Source organism: Macaca fascicularis, chromosome 13 (assembly GCF_037993035.2).
Source record: "Macaca fascicularis isolate 582-1 chromosome 13, T2T-MFA8v1.1".
Classification (NCBI taxonomy): Eukaryota; Metazoa; Chordata; class Mammalia; order Primates; family Cercopithecidae; genus Macaca; species Macaca fascicularis.
The window spans coordinates 115,168,158-115,190,910 of record NC_088387.1 but is presented as its reverse complement, the minus strand read 5'-3'; the positions used below and the strand labels follow the sequence as shown (position 1 = coordinate 115,190,910).

General features: G+C 43.4%; 1 protein-coding gene across 12 annotated transcripts in view; it reads left to right on the top strand.

The window, feature by feature from the left end:
- Nucleotides 1-22,753, top strand: part of RNF144A (ring finger protein 144A) — a 424,395-nt gene that overhangs the window by 7,666 nt on the left and 393,976 nt on the right. For 5 of the 12 annotated variants that reach the window (XM_074012424.1, XM_074012421.1, XM_074012422.1 and 2 more), the window contains exon 2: nt 14,446-14,645. The exons of 1 other annotated variant lie outside the window; for it this stretch is intronic. Coding sequence is in view for 3 of the 11 variants with exons in the window: in XM_065527464.2 (XP_065383536.1) it covers nt 16,970-16,997 (28 nt within the window). In the remaining 8 variants the exon portion in view is untranslated. Of the gene's footprint in view, nt 1-7,928; nt 8,066-12,186; nt 12,431-14,445; nt 14,646-16,817; nt 16,998-22,753 lie in introns of those variants that run through there. 6 more of the 12 variants (XM_065527464.2, XM_045369849.3, XM_045369844.3 and 3 more) reach the window with 3 other exon arrangements.

Here is a 22,753-nt window from a genome sequence, read left to right as displayed (position 1 = left end):
GAAATCTCTTCAATCCATCGTGAGACCCTAAGAAACCAGCTGTGTTTCAGCTTCTGTCCTCCTCCTCCCTCCCCAGTTGCTCTCTTTACTTCCCTCATTATCATGTGTAGGGGTAAAAATGGCCAGATATGAGAGTAAGATTTCCCATTTATCCAAGGACAGAAGCAGGCAGGAACCTCAGGATCTGATGTGGGCAAGCCGCAGGTAAAGGGCAGGTTCAAGGCCCAGAATACAGGTAGATGATTCTCTCTAATATCTGCCTGCATCTTCACGTGGCTGTCTTCTCTCTCTGTCCCTGCGCTGGGAGCGCGTCTCTTCTCACAAGGACATCAGTCATGTTGGATTAGGGCCAACCCTGTTGATCTCATCTTCGCTTGATTGCATCTGCAAACACCCTAATAAGGTCACATTCATAAGCATCAGGGGTTAGGAGTTCAATATATCCTTTGTGGGAGACATGATTCAACACACACACATGTGTGCGCACACACACACATAAGCACACACATACACATGCATCGATACACACAACACATATATAGGTACCAGTATCAGGTGTGGTGTGTGTTTGTGTTTGGATATGTTAGCATATGTTTGGCCGGCAGCATAGCACTTATTAACAAGGACTTAAACAGCTTTCTGTTTCCTTGATAGCAAGGCACTGAAGGTAGGTGCTTGCTTCCAGGCGCTGGTGCAGTGGCTTGGGATGTTACTGAGAGCCCAGGTTCTCTCTTCTTTCTGCTCTGCCATCCTCAGCATGTTTTCCTTTGCTCCATGATGCAAAAGGGCTGGCCACCGCTGTGGCACATCTGTGTTTCAGGCAGTGAGAGAGGTGGGGGATTTGGTGTCAGCTGCATCTGTCCATTTTTGTCAGGAAGCGACAAGCTTTTCCAAAAGTTTGGTGGCTGACTCTATTCAGGGCCCAGTGCCAGAGCTGGGCTATGTGACTGGCTCCTGGAGAACGAGAAGGTGAGAAAATGAGGGTCTGCCTGGGAGAAGGTCCTGGAGGAATGGACAGGATAACACATGCGAGAGAACTGCCCCATGCAGGGGTTGGCCGTGCTAGGCCTTGATAACTGCCTTTCCCTCTCCTACCTGCTCTTCCTGGCAAAGCAGGAGCCCATATGGATTAGGCCCAGAGCCATGTGCATGCAGCTTCAAGGCTGCAGGTGTGGTGCTACGCACACCTGTGCGTTCCATCAGTAGGTTCGGTGTGGGTGCATTGTGGGCCGGGAATCCCGGTCCTGTCCTGGTCATCTTTGTACCCCTCTAGCACCCGACACACAGTCGTCTCATAGGAGGCGCTCAATAAATATTTGTTGAGCTGAATTTGCATCTTTTCCCTTCAAAGACTTTTGAGTCCAGAAACAACCACACCCATTCACTATAATATTCATGAATATCTTACTCTTTATTTCTATTGTTGTTGTTCTTTATTTACTTTTGTTCTTTTATCCATCATTTGGCAAAAACTACTTGGTACCAGGGATTCAACGACACATTGAGGACTCTATAGTGAAGGTGAGGACTTGCAGAGAGGAAGGGATGGGGCGGAGTTGGGGGTGCCCTTTCTGAAACAAGGGAGAGTTTACCGTTCTGGAGTCCACATGGCAGGGATTCGTCTCTTAAACTTGAGGAATTTTATTGAGTCCGGTTTCACTTTAGTAAAAACAAACAGAACACGTAGGAAGCCCTATTGGTCCCGTCAGGTTGCCTGCTCTTCACTTCTGTTTGTGAAATAGCACAGGATTTTAGGTGCAGGGTTTTTCACATGCTGAATAAATATTTGTGTAGCCTTCGTTCTAGGCCAGGTACTGTGCTGTCAACTGTGAAAACCTGAGTAAGACTCAGAAGGACGTGTTGCAGCTCCTCCTGAAAGGAATGCACAATTTCTGCCTGCTGATTGGCCGAGGGAAGCATTTCTTATCTGTTAATACTTTAATCACTCCTGGGACTCTCTCCCTTTGGCCTACAGCTCTGCTTCCTTGACAGTGACCTTGTTATTTTTTCTGTCCCTGGCCATGTGCAGTGGATCCAGCCTTTCCTCGGGAGGACCAGCATGACTGTGCCTGCCTGGGCGACTGATCAGGGCCTTGAGCTGTGTCCTGCTAGCCTGGCAGATAAGGGCTGCTTTCCGGAGGCAGGCAGGACTTGTTCCTTGTGCAGCAGGGAAAACAGAATGCAGACAGGCGGAGGGGAAGCGAGGACCTGGAGCCAGGCTGTCCTCTGTGGTAGCCACTGGCCCTGTGGGGCCCCGGAGCGCGTAAACTCTGGCCAGTTCCAGTTGAGCTGTGCTGTCAGTGGGTTTGGGGTGTGAAAAACAGAATGTAAAGTACCCAGTCATAATTGTTATATGGATTATATGTTGAGATGATTATATTTGGGCTATATTGGGTTAAATAAAATATATTACTAAAACTAATTTCCCATGCTTTTTAATAAAATGTGGCTATCAGGAAATTTACAATGATGTGTGTGGCTTACATCAGACTGAATTTCTGATCTGGAGGCCTTGGAGAACTGTGCTTCTTTCCAGGTTACCAGCCTTTGGACCAGCTCTTCTAGAGTGCTTACCTGCCCTGGATTCTGTGATCCCAGCATGGACAGGGTCCCTTGCCTGCATCTGGGGGCCTGGTTTGTGCCATTTCACTGTCACTAGGCACGTCGTACATGCCTTGAGGTTAGTTGTGGATGGTTCAGACTCTTGTCCCACTTGTCCAATTGGGGCATGTCCGTCTCTATAGCCTGTATTATTCAGACTCAGCTCTTCAACCAGCTCAACTCTGTTCAGTCTCAATTCAGATTCCAACATGTTTGGGTCTTTTAAAAAAATGTGTAAAATGGAGGGTTTGGGTTCGATGAATTTAATATTTTTCCTTAAAACACTCTACTGTCAGAATCTACCCTGATGTCCATCATCTTTGCATCAAGTTCATTGCCGCAGGCCCCCTTCATTTCTCCTCTGGGTCCACCACCTGCCTGTGTGTTTGCCTGTGGCATTCTCCTGGCCTTCAGCTGTCAGGGCAGACGGCACCCAATGGATCTTGCACATATGTTTGATTCCCAGTGAAGACTGGTTGAGAGAAACCTCTCCCATAGCTGTCTCTTCTCTGCACATCCTACATCTGCACCACAGACCAAGTACGCACGTCTAGAATACCAGACACGCCCCAAGCCACCAGTCCTAGCCCAGGCACTGCTCTCCTTCACTGGCCTTCTGCATGCCCTGGCCTCCGTGCTCCTCCCTTCCTTTCTGGCGACTGCACATTCCTCATTTGAGCCCTTGTCTTCAGAGTTGCCCCAGATTTTTTTCCACATCTTTGAAACCTGTGGCTTTTGCTGACCTTTTCTCCATGGTTGGCTCCAAGGCCTCCTATCACCTGACACCCTCTGTGGTCAAGGGCTTCCCTGTGAACTTCCTCCTCACCTCCTTTTTCCTGCATCCCCAGTGTCTCCTGCTGTGGCACCCTGCCTTCGGTGATGGTCAGAAACTGGCCCATCCTCTTCCTGCCACTTCTGGGGATTCTGCGTGCCCCCTTCAGGCCTCTTCAGTTCCCTGATCAGCTCTGGCATTTTGGGGGTGACATGGAATGAAGTCAGCATCCATTTGCTCCCTAGACACAGCAGACTTGGTGCCGAGGGCCTATGAGCTTTGCCAAATGAAATATTTTAAAAAATTGGAAACAAGTATTAGCTCTAGAGTATTAAAAAAAAAAAAACACCAGAATTGGTGTTACCACGTATAACATGTCAACAAAATTTAACTGTTATTGACTTGATTGAAACTCCATGCATAGTTACATAGAAATTGTATTTAACCTGATGTGAGGGTACTTTTCAGTTTTTGGCATAAAGAGAGATGAGACCTGTGGAAGTCACGTGCCCCTGAGTTAAATACCGCCCTTGCCACCATATTTTATCTCTACCCAACTCTCCTTGACAGTGGAATTGAGACTGAGTTTGACATTTATTTGTTGCGCTTCCATAGGGTGAATGTACAGTGAGCTGGGCTCCTGGAACTAAGCCGTGGGTGTTACTCATTTTGAATTTCCAGCGCAGGACGTGGTATGCTGAACTTCACTTGGGAACTTTTCACTGAACTCTCTCTCTCTCTCTCTCTATATATATATTTATTTTAAATAAGGAACATTGGGATCCTGCCTGAAGGTCTGTGTTTTCTTTTTACTGAAACACCACAATGTGGTGGTTTTCGAAACCACGCATGTCTATAAACTGACCTCAAATGGCAAAAACCCTTAGCTGAGGTGCTAATAAAAATAATTATTGTGAAGCTTATACAATTGTAGTTTGGAAGACTTTGAATTATATTTGAATATTTCCTGGTATTGACTTATATGTTATCCACACCTACTGTTTATGTAGAAATCAATTTATTTAAAATATGACTACCATTATGTGATAATAAATAGCTTTGGAGATAGAATAAAGTTTTTCTTGTTAAGCAAGGAACTGTTATTTTTTTTTTTTAAATTCTATAACTACCATTATGTGATAATAAATAGCTTTGGAGATAGGATAAAGTTTTTCTTGTTAAGCATGGAACTGTTATTTTTAAAAAAAAAAAAATTCTATGACTACCATTATGTGATAATAAATAGCTTTGGAGATAGGATAAAGTTTTTCTTGTTAGCATGGAACTGTTATTTAAAAAAAAAAATTTCTAAGAGAAAGTAGCTAAAGTGCATTTCCTAATATGATGAAGTGGGCCCTGGTGTAGGAAGGAAACAAATATAAATCATGTTGGCTCGGCAGAAAGAATGAATTTCTAGACCTAAACTGGTGAAAGGATGGCTTAAGGAAGGACACAGTATTTTTATTTGCAATGGTGTGATTACTTTGCACGGTTGCACTTTGGGGAATCCAGCTCCAAGAAATACTAAATGTGGAGAAAAAGAAATGCTTGATGCGCAAATGTATTTCTTCATGTTTTTTAAAGAATAATAGCCCCAAATGGAAAACATCTAAATATAGTTAAGTAAATATCATGCTCTAATTAGATAAGATTTTTGGAGATAGTGGGCATGAGAAATGTTTATATTATTAAGTGAAAGCAATGGTGAGGCAGAATAGTACAGTTTGATGTACAAACTTGAAAAATGTGCTGAGGAGAGAGAGGAATCAGAACTCTTAAGGACTGTGACATTTTTTCTATTTTTTATTTTTCAATTATGGTTATATTTCATTTTTAGTGAAGTAAATTATTTTAGTTTTGTAAAAAATTAGTTGTAAATTCAGTCACTCGCTCAGTCCACACAAATTTTATTACTTCATATACCAAAAATACATGTATACAGACACATGCCCACCACACACACACACATATATCTATGTGTATGTGTCTATAGACACACACACACACATCTCTATGTGTATGTGTCTGTAGACACACACACACACACATACCTGTGTATATATACGTATAATTTTTTTTTTTTGAGACAGGATCTTACTCTGTCACTTCGGCTGGAGTGCAGTGGTAAAATCTCGGCTCACTACAGCTTTGATCTCTGGGACTCAAGCAATCCTCCCACCTCAGCCTCCTGAATAGCTGGGAGCACAGGTGTGTGCCACCACACCCAGCACGTTTTTATATTTTTTTGTAGAGGTGGGGATTTGCCAGGTTGCCCAGGCTGGTCTCGAATTCTTGAGCTCAAGCAGTCCTCCCACCTCAGCCTCCCAAAGTTCTCGGATTACAGGCTTGAGCCACTGCCCCTGGCTAACTATATATATTTCAACCAATACATCCACGTTATATTATAAGTGGACATTTTGCTGCCGTGGAGTTGAAGTGAAACAAGGAAGAAACCCTCCTATTATTAATAAACTGGACAAAACTATGCAGGCACGCACATTGCTCCTAAAGGGCTGCCCTCCCAGGCTGACCTGATACTGTACACCTGCAGGTCTGGCTGAGAGTATTGTTCGTGTCAGCACTGGGACAGCGCGCCCGGCAGAGTCCAGAAGCATCTCCTAGTGCAGCGGTTGTGGTCAGTGTTTGAGCAGAGAAGGCAAGACTGTGGGGACAGGGACAGGATCCTGCTCAAGACTTCAGGCCCCACTGGATTTGTGAAAAGACCTGTGACCTCTCTGTAAATGTTCCTGTTTTATTCATCTCTAAAATGAGAATAGTACCAGGGTTACTTATTTTGTGGGAATCTTCTGAGGATTAAAGAAATCATGCCCATGAAACTTCAAAGGAAAACCTTGAAGTCCTATCCAAAATGCAGATCCACAAATTACCCTTGGAATTCCATAGGTGGGAAGCTGGGTTTTGGGAATGGGGAGGGACAGGCCTGCTGACAGTATTCAGAATCCACGGTGGAGAGCTTAATTGGCTTAATAAAAGACTGCCCTCTGGTCCACAAAAATGGAAGTATTTGACCCATGTAGTTTTTTCCCTAGGTTTCAGGTAAAGATAGCCTAGATGAAATAATGCCGTATTTCCATTTTTTCTCAATTTTCCGTTTTGGTGGTGGTTTGGTTTTAAAGTTATGGTGAAAATGCCAGTGGCTCTTGTGTTATCTAGAAGTGTGCTGTTTAATCTCCAGATATTTAGAGATTTTTCCATCTCTCTTTCTCTTACTAATTTCTAGTTTAATTCCATTGTAAAATGAGGGCATACTTTGTATGATTTTTGTTTTTTTCTTTATTTTTACATTGAAGGTGTGGTTTGTGGCCTGGACTCTTCCCTTTGAACTAAAGGAATGTGTATTCTACTGTTGCTGGATGGAATATTCTTTAACAAGTAGATCAAGTTGATTGTTAGTGCTCTTCAGTTCAACTGTGTTCTTATTGATTTTCTGCCTGCTGAATTTGCCCATTTCTGATAAAGGGGTGTTAAAGTCTACAGCTTTTAGTGGTGGATTTGTCTGTTTCTCCCTGCAGTTCTGTCAGTTTTGCCATATGTATTTTGATGCTCTGTTGTAAGGTATTACGTGTTTAGCATTGTTATGTCTTGGAAAATTGATCCTTTATTATTTTGTGATGGCCCTCTTTGTTGTGATGATTTTTTTCTTGCTTTGAATTCTGCTTTATCTGAAATTAACATAGCCAGTCCAGTTTTCTTTTGATTAGTGTTAGCATGGTATATCTTTTTCCATCCCTTTACTTTTAACATGAATCTTCCTGTTCGAAGTGGGTTTCCTGTGGACAACACAACAGGTAGTTGACGCTTGCTATTTTAGCCACCCTGAATATCTGTACCTTTTAACTGGTATATGTAGACCACTCACAATTATACATATTTTTAAAATAGAAAATACTGTGTATTGCTATTCGGAGATTTTTTTTTCCCTTAGTATATTAGGTTACCTTATTCCTTTACAAAGTTACATAGCCAAAGGAATTGCTTTCTAAGTTCTTTAAAATTGGTATGTGTTTTATCTCACCATTCTAAATAAACTATTTTTTCCTGTGGTAATGCCTCTACTATAACAAGCTTCTCATTTTGTGCCTAATTTGGTATCCGGTCGGGTAAATCAATTGGTTCTTTGTGAGCAGTTTAAGCCTAAGACTCAGCTTCATTTTTATGAGTGATATCTTAGAATGAGGAATGGTGGCAGAATTAGCCAAATGCCTTTTATCACAATAAGAGAATTTTAAACAATACTCAGTTAATTGATAACCAATGAACCAACGAGTTTGTTCCATAGCTATAATTTGACAAATGTCTCCACTGCTGAAGAGTGTATTTTATTTTACCCCAGAGAAGACAAGTGCAAAATAACTCACTGCAGGGCAACTCTAAAGGGATCCCTGTGTTTCCCAGTGTACAGACTATTAGTATACGATGCATGCAAACAGAGAGGTGCTTTATCGAAGCGGGACAAGACCTCTATTCATAGTAAAGTCAAACAAACCACACATGTAAAAACCTCCACTTATAGTGGCTGCATAAGCTTAACTGCACAGAGCTATACTGCTTTTTGAAATATTAACTTGCCAGTTCAGCAACGGCTAAGAAAACAATCCTAGACTTGGAAATTGAAAGACTGGAGGGATTCCTTTGGAACCCCTTTGTGTACATGTGTGTGAGGAATTGTAGGTAAGTGGGAGGGTCTGTCTTGAGCAGTATTTTGCTGTGATAACTGGTGGGCACGGAGTCTAAATGTTCCTTCATTATGGAGAAGAGGGAGAAAGGATATGGAGAAGGAAGAGCCTCCACTGACTTGGATTTCTGTGTGGATTTCAGAGCAGACCCTACTCTAAGGATTTGCTTCAGTGAGGCTGCAATGCCAAGAAACGCTGTCTTTTTGTGGGATTTTTAATTTAGAGCTTGCAACATGTTATACTTATGAGATACAATCCTTGGTGAGGCAAAATAAAAATAGTTGTTTTCTCTCAGTGTATAGTGTCTCATGGGTACTGTATCGAAAGCCTCTAAAAATTTAAAGTTATGAATGCAGAGAGTAAAAAACAACTTTGAAAGGAAAAAAAATGGAGAATAAAATTCCCTTTATTCTAAAGCAATTATCCACAGGTTTTTTTTTCAAATTTTAATTCTTCTAGAAAAATTGTATTGTGAGTATAGAACTTAAATGTGTGTTCACAAATGGGATCATGGTGTCTAAATATTTTTGTACTGTGACTTTTTATTTGCTGATATATCTTAGACATCTTTTCGTGCCAAAACATGAAATATTAACTAAGGTTCAACTTATTCTTCACTCATATAGCTGCATTATTTATTCAGCTTTTCTTCTGTTGATGTAAAATAAGTTGTGTATGTAAGTAGATTTTCTGTTTTTGCTGTTGTGAAGATTGCTTCCAGGGTTTTTTGGTTTTTGTTTCATTTTGTTTTAACATACACATGATTTTTTTTTTTTTTTTTGCCAATGTATCTCTAGATCTCTAGAGTAAATACTTAGGACAGCACATGTGGGTCAGAGTTATGTGTGTTTTATATTTTCATCTGTTCCTAAGTCGTTTTCCAAAATGACATCTATTGTTGTACTGCTAAAAAATGAAGAGAGTTCCTCTTTCTCCACATTCCACAGTGTTGGGTTTTTATTCAACAGTATCGAGGTTTTTCATCATTGCTGATCTGACAAGTGAAATATGGTATCTTTTTACTTCACGTCTTTAATTAGGAGTAAGTTTCAGTGGGAGCTGAAAACAGCTTTTCAAATGTTTATCAGCTACTAGTATTTCTCTTTCTGTGAACCTGTTCACATTCTTTACCTGCTTTTCTATTGCAGTGTTTTCTATTGATATTTTTCTGTATAAATTAAAAGTATTAATTCTTCATTACATGTAATGAGAGTAATTATTCCCAGTTTTGTTATTTACTTTTTACTTGTCTTATGTTATTTTTTTCCAAATAGAAATATAATTTTTATGTAGTTAGAACTTTACCACTTCCTTATTTTTGAGGTTTGCTTTAAAGGCCTTTCTCCCTGCTGGGTTATACATATTTTAGTTATTTTTTTCCTCAGGTAAAATTGTAGTTTTACTTCTAGCATTGTTAGGAAACCAGCCTAATCTTTTTTTCCCAGCCTATTTTTTCCCCACCTATAGCTATTTGTCTGAAAACTGCTTAGTGAATAACCCATCTTTCTTCTATTGTTCTGAGACACTACTTAGAAGTATTTAAAGATATCTGCATAGAAGACTTTGTGGGGTCCTGGGTAACAGCAGAGCTCTGCATCTGGACGTGGGTTGCCACTCACAGCTATCTGACCTGGGCAGATATTTTAACCTGTTTCCTCTTCTGTAAGATGCAGCTCTTTTGCAGTAGCTGTACTTTTGCCAATATTGTGCATATCACAGCCAAGTTCAGTGACTGTCACATGGTCATCACTCAAGAAAAAGAAAAAAACCACATGGTCAGGGTGGAGTGGGCGCTGTCTGTGCTTCTCATTGCCGCTTCCAGGCCATTGTGCCTTCTTCCTCCCTAAAACTTCCCCTGCTCCCTTGAGACATGTGCCATCAGGCTTTACTGTCCCTCTTCCTTCTTCTTTGAACCTTCTACATATGCCCCCTCCTTTTGTCCTCCTCCGTATTCATAGATGAGTTTAGCAACGAATTCACCGTCTTCATCTTCCTTCCTGTTACTACTTTAGCCATTTCAACATCTGCATAGCAGGCCATTTCAAAACTGGATCCCTCACTTTCTTCTTTGGCCTCCTTTTGGTCATCCTCTTTGTCTTACATGAACTGCCCATTCCTTCAGTAACACCCTGTTCTTCTAAAATCTGGACATCCAGCATCCTGTTCTGAGGTCGCCACCCTCTCCGTGCAGCTCTCCCTGCAGCTCCCTTTGCAGCTCCCTGTTCCTCCTCCCTCACTGGTCACTCTTCATTCCTGAACCGTGTCTCTTTGTTTGGACATCCGAGGGCCCCATGGCTCCATCCTCAGGCCTCTTTTGCTGTCTTTCCCTTCTATATCCCTGCCCAGGTGAGCTCATTTATCCCCCAGTGTTAATGTTAACAGCATGTAGATAGGATGGCCTCTCACTTTGTGTCACCAGACCACCCCCAAGAGCCCGTGCTTGTCGTGGGCACAGCAATCTGCACACCTACCCTAGGGCTTCTGAGGGACACCCCTGTCATGGACAGGGCTGCTCACACGACCGTTCAGGACAAAAGTCTGGAAGCGTCTTTGACTTCTTTCTTTCCCTCCCTCCTTCCCTGCCACCCTTCCTTTCTCCCATCAAATCTTTGGGAGGTACCTTCAGAATCTGTCGGGTGTCTGCTTCTCACTGCTTTCACTATTCCTTTAGGCCAAGCCACCTAAGGGAACAGTTCCCTTAGGATCTGGGGCGGCTCGGCCTACGGGAACAGTGAAGGCGGGGAGCGCTTCACTCTCAGTGCTTGTGAGGAGCAGTGAGCATGTTTGTGGAGCATGTTCTTCCTCTGTACATTCGCATGCCCTGCTTCCTCATTTCATCCAGGACTCACTTGAGATATCACGTCTTCAGAGAGGCCTTAAAGACTAAGAAAATAGCATATCCTTTCTTTACCTGGTTGTGTTTTATTGTAGCTCTTATCACTAGCTGATGGCATGTGTGTACACACCCCCCCCACACACACATACATAGATGCATATATACACATGTATACACATACATGCGTCTTTAGATGCATGTGTGTGTGCATATAGAGAAATACTCAGACTGCAAAATTCTAAAGGTTTTGAGTGGTTGTCACTGACTTTTTTTTCTCATAAGCCTTTTTATTGTAGTGATTTCAGCTGCTGCTATTTTGGTGCCTTTATTTAATAAGGAGTCATCTTATATAATCTTTAAAAATCACCAACGGGATCCTTTTCTATATTGATATTACACACACTTGGTGAAAGAAATAAATGAATAAAATAATTTCTTTAATATATGTTTTTTTTGCATCAGGTTGACTTTCTCAGGTTATTCTGAACCATTGAGTCTTTTGTTCATAATTTGAAGTAGCATCTGTGTTCCCAGAAAGGTGTAAATTAATTAATTGTATTGAAATCACCGGAGAAGCACACTGTTAGGAAATGAGAAGCCTCATCCTGTCCTTCAGTATATCAGAGTTTTTTCAATGACACATGGTAGTGTGTGTGTGTGTGTGTGTGTGTGTGTGTGTCACCGAGGGCCAGGTGCGTTCTTACAGATTCCTGCATAGTCTGAGCTCCTTGAGAGCAGAAACCACATCTTATTCACCTTGATATCACGCCTACCTGCTGTCTCAGCACATGGTCGAGGTGCAAGAAAAGGCTGAGGAGTGCATGAACATTTACTACAGATGTTTCTGCTAAAACCCAATACATGCATTCCTGGTGTTCTGTAAAACCAGGTACTAAAAATGTGGGGGCTTCTTGAGTATTGAGGAACTGACCACTCAATACCCGTGTGGCTTTGTAGCCAGAGTAGTATGAAGAACAATTGTTGATACCTGGGCACACATGCAGCTTGGCTGGAGGCTGTAAGTTAAAAATATGGATGACAAACAAGCAAGTGAAATGCATGGCACTTCATTAGCGCCTGTTTGCTGGTGCTGAGAAAATGCGGATGCCAGTTAGCTATGTGACCGTGGGCCACTGTCCAGTTGGGGGCAGGAGACTTTGCAACCTGCCAACAGCCCAGGAGCCACACTGGGCTCCCAGCACACCCCTCTGGGCAGAGAGCTCTGTGGCCAGGCTCTCTTTATAAATCTTTTTATAACGCAGCTGGGAAAGGCTTCATTTGCCAGTGCACCAGCTGAGCAGAGAGCGTTTCTTCCTGCTGGAGGTTATAATTCTGTTTATAAGCTCTCTTACCTGGGAAAAATGGCAGAAGCTGTAGTAAAAGACATTATATTGTCTTTTATTTGAAGGCTCAGAATTTATTGCCAAGTAAAGGCAGAGAATAGATTTGCAACAAAGTGGATACCGTTTTCTGGAATGGGTATCTAGATGCTGCTCAGGACTGAGGAGGAACAGCTTTCTGGAGGTGAGAGGCTTGCTCTGTGCACCGCCGGTGACGTTCGGAGGCTGGGTCAGGGCTCTCAGCTGGCGGAGATATTAGCATTAAAGACTTTAGCTTGAGCAGCCTCGTCCTGAGTGCTGCAAAAAATTAGCATCCTCAGACTGCATGTGGGCAATGCTTGCTATTTTAGTAAAGGAGCAGTAACAAGGGAATATCTACCAAAAAGATATGTGGGCCTGTCCACCAGGCTGTGTCTTCTGGTCAGATGGAAACACCGCTCCTCTGATTCTCTGCTTTGAGAAAACTAGGATGGCCCTGCAGAGGCAGAGGGGGAGAGAGAAAGATGCAGTGGAATTTGTTCTTTGCTTCCCGAACAGAAATGCCTAAAGTTAAGCAGAGTTTACATATAGTGTTGCAGTCTTGATGAACAAAAGCTATACTGAGAAAGAGAACATTTGGGAAAACCTGAAGTAATCTTGCCTTCGTCTTTTACATTTTTTTCCACTTGGCATGTTTCTTTCCTCTCCTCTCCTCTCCTCTCTCCTCTCTCCTCTCCTCTCCTCTCCTCTCCTCTCCTCTCCTCTCCTCTCCTCTCCTCTCCTCTCCTCTCTTCTCCTCCCCTTCCCCCTCCCCTCTCTTCCCCTCCCCCTCCCCCTCCCCTTCCCTCCCCTCTCCCTCCCCTCTCCCTCCCCTCCTTCTCCTTTCCCCCTCCCCTCCCCTCTCCTCCCCTCTCCCTCCCCTCTCCTCCCCTCTCCCTCCCCCTTACTTTCTCCTCCCCCTCCCCTCTCCTCCCTCCTCCCCCCTCCCCTCTCCTCTCTCCTGCCCCCTCCCCTCCCCTCCCCTGCCCTTTCTTTTCTTTTTTTTTTTTTGATAGAGTTTCACTCTTGTTGCCCAGGCTGGAGTGCAATAGCGCAATCTTGACTCACTGTGACCTCTGCCTCCTGGGTTCAAGCGATTCTCCTGCCTCAGCCTCCCATGTAGCTGGGATTACAAGTGCCTGCCACCATGCCCAGCTAATTTTTGTGTTTTTGGTAGAAATAGGGTTTCACCATGTTGGCCAGACTGGTCTCAAACTTCTTACCTCGTGATCCACCTGCCTCGGCCTCCCAAAGTGCTGGGATTACAGGTGTGAGCCACCACGCCAGGCGTCTTTCTTCTTAAATAGTAGTTTTATTAAAATAGAATTCGAACAGCATAAAAGTCATCATTTTAAAGTACACCATTCTGTGGTTTTTAATCAATCTGTTAATATATTAGTTTGGAAAGTGTTGCTATCTTAGCAATATTGTCTTCCATCCATGAGCATGGGATATCTACTTTTTTAGGGCTTAATTTCTTTTAATGATGTTTTGGTAGTTATTAATAGACAGATCTTACACATCTTTTGTTAAATTTGTTTCTAAGTATTCTTTCTGGTGCTATTCTAAATTATGTTTCTTGTAATAACATATAGTGTTACTCATTCAAACAATTCCTGCCATTTGAATGGAGTGTTTAAACCATTTAGTGTAATTACTGATAACATTGAATTTATGTCTGCCATTGTACTATTTGTTTTCCATGGATCTTAATGTCATTTGTGTTCTTCTGTTCTTCCATTTTGCCTTCTTTTTCATTAGTTTATTTTATCCTCTTTTAATTCTATTTTTATTTTATTATATTCTTTTGAGTTTTTTTTTTCATGGTTGCCCTGAAAAGCAAGCTTTTTTGTGGATTTGCACCTCTCTCTATAGGAGACTCACTGGGCAAAGCTGAATGGCTGTGATTGAAAAGGAGGGGACAGAATGAAGATCGAGGGGACAGTTTGTTATCTCAGAATTGTCTGTGTTGATGGATTTATTCATTAACTTCTTGGTGGATTTTTTTTAACATAGTAAACCTCAGTTTTTTCTCCGGTGTTCTATTATGCTTCACAACTGTCTGACTGGATAAGATTTCTAATGTCAGTAGCCTTTCCTCTGGGCTTGAAGAAAGGCTTTGTACCCTGCTCTTCTCCTCCCTGCTGCTCTAACTGCCTGTGTTCTTCTCTTGTTTCCTAGGCATCTAGCACTCTGCTGACTCTGACATGCCCCCAGCATCCCCCAGTTCTGCAGGGAGCCCTGGTGCCGGAGACCTTCTCCCGCTTCTCCCTATGGGCGCCTGACCTGAGGGCAGAGCTGTCTGAGTGTGCATAAGCACAGTAGGACATCAGGACCTGGCCGGAAGACGTTTCCTCTCCTCCCCTCTGGACTTCTCAGAGGTAACTTTGAATTTGGAAAATGAAGGCTTGCCAACCTTCATTGATCTCTTCTTAGAGGAATCTCAGGCCATTGCTGGAATCTAAGATGGTAGGCCTGCCTGGGTGGATTTTTCTATACCTCTTAAGCCACACTGTATAGGCAGTTTTCTAGTAGGCTTCCCTGGAATGAATTTTAAGAGAGTGTTCAACACATTATTTTATGCCATTGTAGTTATTTATACTTTGGAAAGATTTCCAGGTTTGTTCATTTGCTACTTATAACAATCTTTTGAGACTCCTGTTTTAGATCTCCCTGATTCACTAGAGAACACGTGGATTGGGCTCCCGCGTGTGCCAGGCACAGCTCTAACTCAGAACACAGTGAGGCAGCACCAGTTCCTGCTCGCATGGAGATTCTGTGTTTGTGGGGAGTACAGGTGGAGGATGGGGGTTGGGATAGGCAGGAAGAGACAGATAATTTTCATTTGACAGTAGCAGAAGCAAATTACATGCTATGCAACAAGCCCTAGATATTGTAGAGAAAAGAAAAAGTAGACTATTTAGTCCTGTTGAGTAGGACGGGGCAGGTTGCAGTTTTAAGTGGAGTGGTCAGGGAGGTCTCTAAAGGAGAAATTGAATATGTACTTTAAGGAGGTGCAGGAACTAGCCACTTAGCATCTGGGCAAGAGCACTGCAGAGAGAAGGACTGGTGGCTGTAGCACACAGACAGCTGGAGGAGCACCCAGCCCAGCGTGGCTGGAAGGACGCAGCACAGAGCTGTGAGCTGGGACTGAGCGGGACATAGCGGGACCTGACTGTGCCTGCCATTGCAGGCTGTTGGGGAATTCTGGGTTCATGATGGGAAATCAGTGTAGGGTTTTAAGCAGAGAAGCAGGGTCTAATTCATTTTAATCAGCTTACTCTGGCCTCTACATTGAGAATAAACTGTAGAAGGTGAAGGAGAGGGTAGAATCCAGGAGACCATCTTGGAGGATATTGCAGATGGCAGAAGACAAGGCTAGAGTCCAGGAGACCATCTCAGAGGACTTTGGAGAGAGTGGAAGGCAAGGGTAGAGTTCAGGAGACCATCTCAGAGGCCATTGCAGAGGGTAGAGGACAAGACTGGAGTCCAGGAGACCATCTCAGAGAACTTTGGAGATGGTAGAGGACAAGGCTAGAGTCCAGGAGACCATCTCAGAGGTCATTGTAGAAGGCAGATGACAAGGCTAGAGTCCAGGAGACCATCTCAGGGGATATTGGAGAGGGTGGAGGACAAGGGTAGAGTTCAGGAGATGATCTCAGAGGACATTGTAGAAGGTGGAGGACAAGGGTAAAATCCAGGAGACCATCTCAGAGGACATTAGAGAGAGTGGAGGACAAGGGTAGAGTCCAGGAGACCATCTCAGAGGATGTTGGAGAGGGCGGTGGAAAAGAGTAAAATCCAGGAGGCCATCTCAGAGGTCGTTGGAGAATTCTACTTTAGTAATCCAGACAAGACACAGTGGGGCACACTCTGCAGATAGCAGCAGCAGCAGCAGGGAAAAGTGGCCACATTCTGGATACAGTTTGAAGAGAAAGCCCTTACCATGTCCTTCCAGAGTGCTTGTGAGTATGAGGAAAAGGGGAAAGTCTGTAATGATTCCAGGGACTTTAGTTTGAGTAACTAGATGGAATTGTCACCAGTGGAGATGGAGTAGGTTGCAGCCAGAGAAGGCTTGGGTGCAAAAAGGGATTCAGAGGCTGGGCACGGTGGCTCACGCTTGTAATCCCAGCACTTTGAGAGGCCGAGATGGGTGGATCACCTGAGGTCAGGAGTTCGAGACCAGCCTGGCCAACATGGCAAAACCCCGTCTCTACTAAAAATATAAAAATTAGCTGAGAGTTGTGGCAGATGCCTGTAATTCCAGCTACTCAGGAGGCTGAGTCAGGAGAATCTCTTGAACCTGGGAGACGGAGGTTGCAATGAGCTGAGATCACGTCATTGCACTCCAGCCTGGGTGACAAAAGCGAGACTCCTTCTCAATTAAAAAAAGAGATTCAGAGTTCAGTTTTGAACTTGCTGAGTGTGAGAAGATTATAAACCACCCACATGGAGATGCCGAGTGGGTGATCCTATCCAGAGCTGGTCGTTTAAGAGGGCGGTCTGTGCCGGAGATGTGATGGGAGTCTTTGGCCTCTGGTTGTTATTTCAAGGAATAAGATCAGATGAGATCCCCAGTGAAAGAAGAGAGGAGTTGTACGGACAGGGCCCTGGGGCATTCCAGCTTCATGAGGAGCAGAAGAGGACAAGCCAGCAAAGGAGAACAAGAGGGAACAACCAGGGAGGAAGCGGGGAAACCAGGAGCATGGAGAGGACTGAGAATGGAGGCTCAGGTCAGTGCCGGGGCCAGTGGTCCGGTGGCTGTGGCCACACACGCTAGATTGGAGAGAAGAATGCAGGGGAGGTAGTGGATACAGGGATTGTAGACAACTCAGTTGAGCTTTGCTGCAAAAGGGAGCAGAGTTTGAGGTGGTATCTGGTGGGGTAAATAAGCTCAGGAGAATTGTTTTTCAGTTGGAAGCGTTATCAGCATGTTTAGATGCCGATGGGAGTGATTGAGTAGAGAGTGAAATATTGATTATGTGGGATGGAGGGTTGCTGAAAACACTTCCTGAGTAGGCGAGAGAGATGGGTTTGTGGACAAGTGGAGTTACTGGCTTTAGGAGGAACATGGATAGTTGCCAGTGGGGATGGACCAAATGATGGATACATGCATGGGTGGTGCTCAGAGGAGGAGGCTCTGCAGTTCTCTTCTGATTGCCGACCTTCCTTTGTGAAATGGGAGTCAAAGCTAGCATCTGAGCATGCCACATGGAGGAGGGATTGGAAGTCTGCAGAGACCAGGAGGCAGCAGAAAGCCCTCTAGAGAGGTGGAGGTGCAGAGCGGTCATCGGAAGCTTTCCCAGCCCTCTCGAAGCCCTGGCCGCAACTGAAGGAGCCACTCTGGTGACTGCACGCTTCTCTAGATAGCCCTGCTGGGGAGCTGACGCGTGCAGATCAAGAATTGAGTGATCGTTTGGCCAAGCTGAGGGGGACACAGTGAAAGAGTGGCTGGAGTTGGTAGTGTGTGCCAGGGAGAGAGGATCCTAATCTCAGAGGGCACTGAGACAGGGAAGTGAGGAGCGAGGACAGCAGGGCTGAGGGAGGAAGGAGCAGAGGAGGAGCCATTGGAGATGCGGGAGGAGGCCGAGCACTGTGGGGCCAGGGCGATGGAGAAGGGACCTGCAGTGGCACAGGCAGGGATCTGAGGTGGTGTGAGGAATCCAGAATGTGGGGTGTCTGCGAGTGCCGCGGGTTCCAGTGTTCCTCCCAAAAGCTCGGCTTCTTAGTCATCCTGCCTCACGTTTTCATTGTCCGTACTTTAAAAGGGCTGCTGGAGAGTCTGCCCCTCCACTTACCCGATTGCCTACTCACCCCTTTGGTGGGTAGTTGCTAAGGTGAAAAGGCATTGCTAAGGTGTCACTGTTGCATTTCCTGGCTGGTGCACTGTGGCCCCGATGTGGCCACCAAGAAAGCTGATATCTGAAGTTTCCCCTCCCACTTTCTCTTCCATTCCTTGGAAAATAAATGCATTCTAACTTTATGTTTATTTTTTAATCTTAACATTAACATATTAGGATTACTGCATCTTTCCCTGCAGTGCTTTTGCTGGTCCCGAGATAGGGCCTCCTCAGGTGTGAGGGAGACAGTAAAGAACCCTGGAGAAAACTCATCATGAGGCCAAGTGGAATTCTGTGTTCTGTCTGTTGGCCACGCCCACCTCCCGGGACGCTCTGTTTGGGAATCTGTCTCAAACAAATTCCAAGAACTGTGAAATGGCTTCATATTCACAAAAGAGTCATGGTGAAATGGCCAAAATACTAGAAAATGACACTCCAGCGTGAGCAAAGATGTTTTTAAATGTTCGGGATTTATAAAGAGAGATGATTTTCATGGACTGTAAAACAGCCTCAGTCCAGCCTTCTATGACTGATGTAGCTAAATCTGAAATACAGGTTTTTATTCTGTTTGGTTTTGTTGTTTTGTTTTTCCCAAGTGGGAAATATCAGTAGTTTAAAAAGAAAAGAAATCGTCGGTTAAAAACTTGGCCTTAGCCCTGGCCATCACTCAGCCTTGGGACCCGCCACGTTTGGGAACTGCAGCTTTATGTGGCCGGCTCATTGCTGGTCTGCCTTTGGCTAGTTGGCCTTTAGGGCAAAGGTCGTTTTTAAAGCATGAACTGGAAGCGAAAAGATCAATGCCTTGCTCTAGTTCCTCCTGGATTCAGAGTTCCTGACGTGGAGAAATGAGCAGTATTTTTAGAAATGGAAACAGAGACGCTCTTCTGAGATGCAGCGGCTGATGGTATCGTTAAAACCAATCGTAACCACATTTTCCACATTTAGCTCAGTTACAGTTTTCTGGGGTTTGTTTTGTTTTTCAGCACTTTGGGCCATTTTCCTCCGTGTTCTGTGCTCTAGGCTATGGTGTTAAGTCAGTCTGTTGCTGGGTCACTCTTCTCTGAGCCTTCCGGGTGTGTATACCTGCCAAATTGGAGGGGCCGGAGAACTGCTGGCAAGAGAACAGCAAGTGCCTGTTTTCTATGGCAGTATAGATTTCTCTAGAAAGATCAAGTTGGCATTTAATGAGCACCCATGATGTGCAAGGTCCCATGCTTGAGGCCCCCAGGATAAATGAGGAGACACAGGCCGACTTCTGTTTGTAAGATTGTGGGTTTTTTTGTTGATTTTCTTTTTTTTTTTTGGGTAATGTTGACAAGCTGAGGATGTGGACTCCAGTTCCCAAAACTTGGGCACAGGCCAGAGTAAAACTAAGACAATGGGAAATGGGTGCTGACTGTTAGAAGAATTCTCACAACCAAGGCAGTTCTGAGCCTGCTGTGAGGAAAGAGATGAGAAGAACCTGGGCCCTGGAACAGCAGGGCTGGGGGCCGCTTGGAGCCTGGAGTCTGAAGATTTCCTGTCGGGAGGAGGTAGAATCTGTCTCCTGGGCAGGGAGAACCATTCAGATGTGTCAAGGGTAGTGATGTGATTCAAAACAAAAGGGTTCTGGATGGTTGATTGGGTGATATCTGCTTCTGGGATAAAGGGAAGAAGACCTAGCAGGAAATGTTGCGTCATGAGGCTTAACAAAAACAAATGTATTTTTGTTCTTATTTTAAACATATATTTCTTTTGATTATTCCCAAAAGCCTAACAACAGAGCTTCATAGACACATGCATATACATTCGTTAAAGAAATATCATGCCTGCTCTCAGACTTACAGCTTCATCAATAACGTCTAATTTTAGCTCAATTTAACACTACTTTATTAAGTATAAATGAGAACACCATTAGTATCTTGCCTTTATAATTTGTTATAAAATGGGTAACATAATTCAATCACCTCAATCTTGATTTAAACCTGACCTTACTGATTTTAATAATCTGTTTGATGAGTTATGTTTCATAATTTATCTCTCAGTGCTTTAAAAATTACTTTTCCTTTTTTCTTTCTCTCTCTGTAAATATATATGATATAAATAAATATAATACCTATAATTATATGTACATAAATATATAGTCAATGTAAAAACATTTATTTGAATTTAAAAATAAGGTGAAACCTCTTCTGATAGAACATAGGGTTGATCGATTTGACAGTGAGAACCTCCTTTGTTTCTTAGGTTATTAGAATGAGCTAAATATACAAATAATATTGACAAACATGTAACTGAAACATTTTTAATAATAAAATCGTGTATTAAGTTTTTTTTCAGGCTCGTTCTGAGTATATTGACTTAAACAAGGTGCCTCCAAGTGAAAAAGTAATGAGTACAATTATTTATAAAGTCTTAGTATAGTCTCTCGATGTATTTCCCAGAAACTGGGCTTGAATGACTAATATCTTGGTTGTTCATTATTTACATATCTGGTGGTTCCCCAAGGTTTACTTTTGTGGGAATATCTGCTGATTAAGTTGTCAGCTGATCACTTAGAGTTAGTTTTTCTTTGATTACTACATGATTTTTGGCATACATGTAGAAGTTCAGGACTTGAGTTTCATTTTTACAGTGTATCTTCTAGTCCATCTGTGTATGTATGTGAACAACGTAGTGAAGTTATTATAGCTATAAAAGTGAAAAATTGGAACAAAATTGATCTTGAATTGAGTCTTTTTTTTTTTTTTTTTTTTTTTTTGAGACGGAGTCTCGCTCTGCCGCCCGGGCTGGAGTGCAGTGGCCGGATCTCAGCCCACTGCAAGCTCCGCCTCCCGGGTTCCCGCCATTCTCCTGCCTCAGCCTCCCGAGTAGCTGGGACTACAGGCGCCGCCACCTCGCCCGGCTAGTTTTTTGTATTTTTAGTAGAGACGGGGTTTCACCGTGTTAGCCAGGATGGTCTCGATCTCCTGACCTCGTGATCCGCCCGTCTCGGCCTCCCAAAGTGCTGGGATTACAGGCTTGAGCCACCGCGCCTGGCCGAATTGAGTCTTATTATACACATAAGTAATATTTATCTGTAGATACACAAACTTAAAGAGAAAAAAATCCAAATTCTTCTATTTTCAATAGAAGTTTATTTTTTAGATTTAAGAAATTACATTAATTTCATATTTATCCTGTTTTTATTAATTATGTAATCATTACAATTGCAGTAATTTTTAATAGTTGGAACCTTATGGTAACAAGCTATTTCAAAAATTAATACTTTTCTTAATTTTTAAAATCAGTAAAATACTTACGCTGATAAAATATAGACAAAGAATCCTAGCTTACATTACATGAAGTGAAAATTATGTCAGGAGAATAACAATGCTAATATAGTTTCAGAGAGATAAAGGAATGCTATAAAATTTCTGCCCAAGAAGAAAGTTTCTGCATATATAAAACTTAGTGATAGGCCAAAATTAAATCGTTTTCAACTGAACTTGACTTATTTTTCAAAAGGCAATATGCCAGAAGTTATATCATTTTCAGTGATTTGTAGTTCTTATGAATTTTTTGGATGGCAACTGAGGGCACGTGCAAAGGGCCTGAGTAGTTTTTAAAAATTATTTTAAGCCGTATTTAAGCCAAAAAAAGGGACAGCCTCTGCTGCAGGCCACACAGTGCCGATGAGAGGGTCTGTGGGAAGAGGTGGAGCTGGAGAGTCGGTGAGGCCTGGCTCTGCCCCGTCCTGCCCACGTGATCTGGAGAAGCCACAGCCCTCTTGGATTTGTTCACTGTACAATGGGAACGGCAGATGCTGTCTCTAACGATCAGATGTATTGAAGGATGGGGAAATTGTTCGTAACGTGTGATCAACGTTCAGATATTAGCCACTCACATGTTAACTATGGGCTAAGAACTAAAAGCACACAAAATGACCACCTGCAGCCCAGTCTAGGTCCCGAGGGAAGAGGGAAGGAGGTCAGTGTGTGCAGCTGGTGCAACCATGCTAAATGGTGGAAACTCAGCAGATACAAACAAGATACCAGCAAGCTCTGTTGCTCCCAGCTGCAAGGAATACTGGGTGTGGAGATGGTCTACATGTTTTATTGTCTTAGGGGAGAATACTCTGATGGTGCTGCAGGAATTTGGGAGATCCAGATCTGGCTGAGGGATATCTTCTGTCACAGCACAGAGAGAAGGGACAACCTTAGAGGAGGTTGATTTTGATTCTCAAGCTCTTGGAGCCACGCAAGTTTGGATCCTGCCCAGAGGTCTAGGGATGCATGAAATACCTCATGGTTGCTGCGGACAGCGATCATTTGTTTATCACTTTGATGTTTATAAATGCACTTCCATCTGCATGGTTATTTTGCCAGCTTACACAATGCCCCTGTGAGCTACGGTGTTTCCCGTCATCCAGCTGAGAAAACTGAGACTGAACAAGGCTTGCTCAAGATGAGGCAACGGGCGGGCCATTGGTGGAGTTGAAACAAGCCCAGGATGCTCCATTTCCAAATCTCACATTACCTGTCTGCCTGGTAAAAATTTGGGAGGGACTCTTAGGAGGTGACTCTTAGCACCAGGAAAGCAGGGAAGATAAGAACATCTTGGAAAATATCTTGATTCCAAATGGAAGTGATTTAGGATTGCAAGACTCTCCAGGGTCCAGATGGGCATGG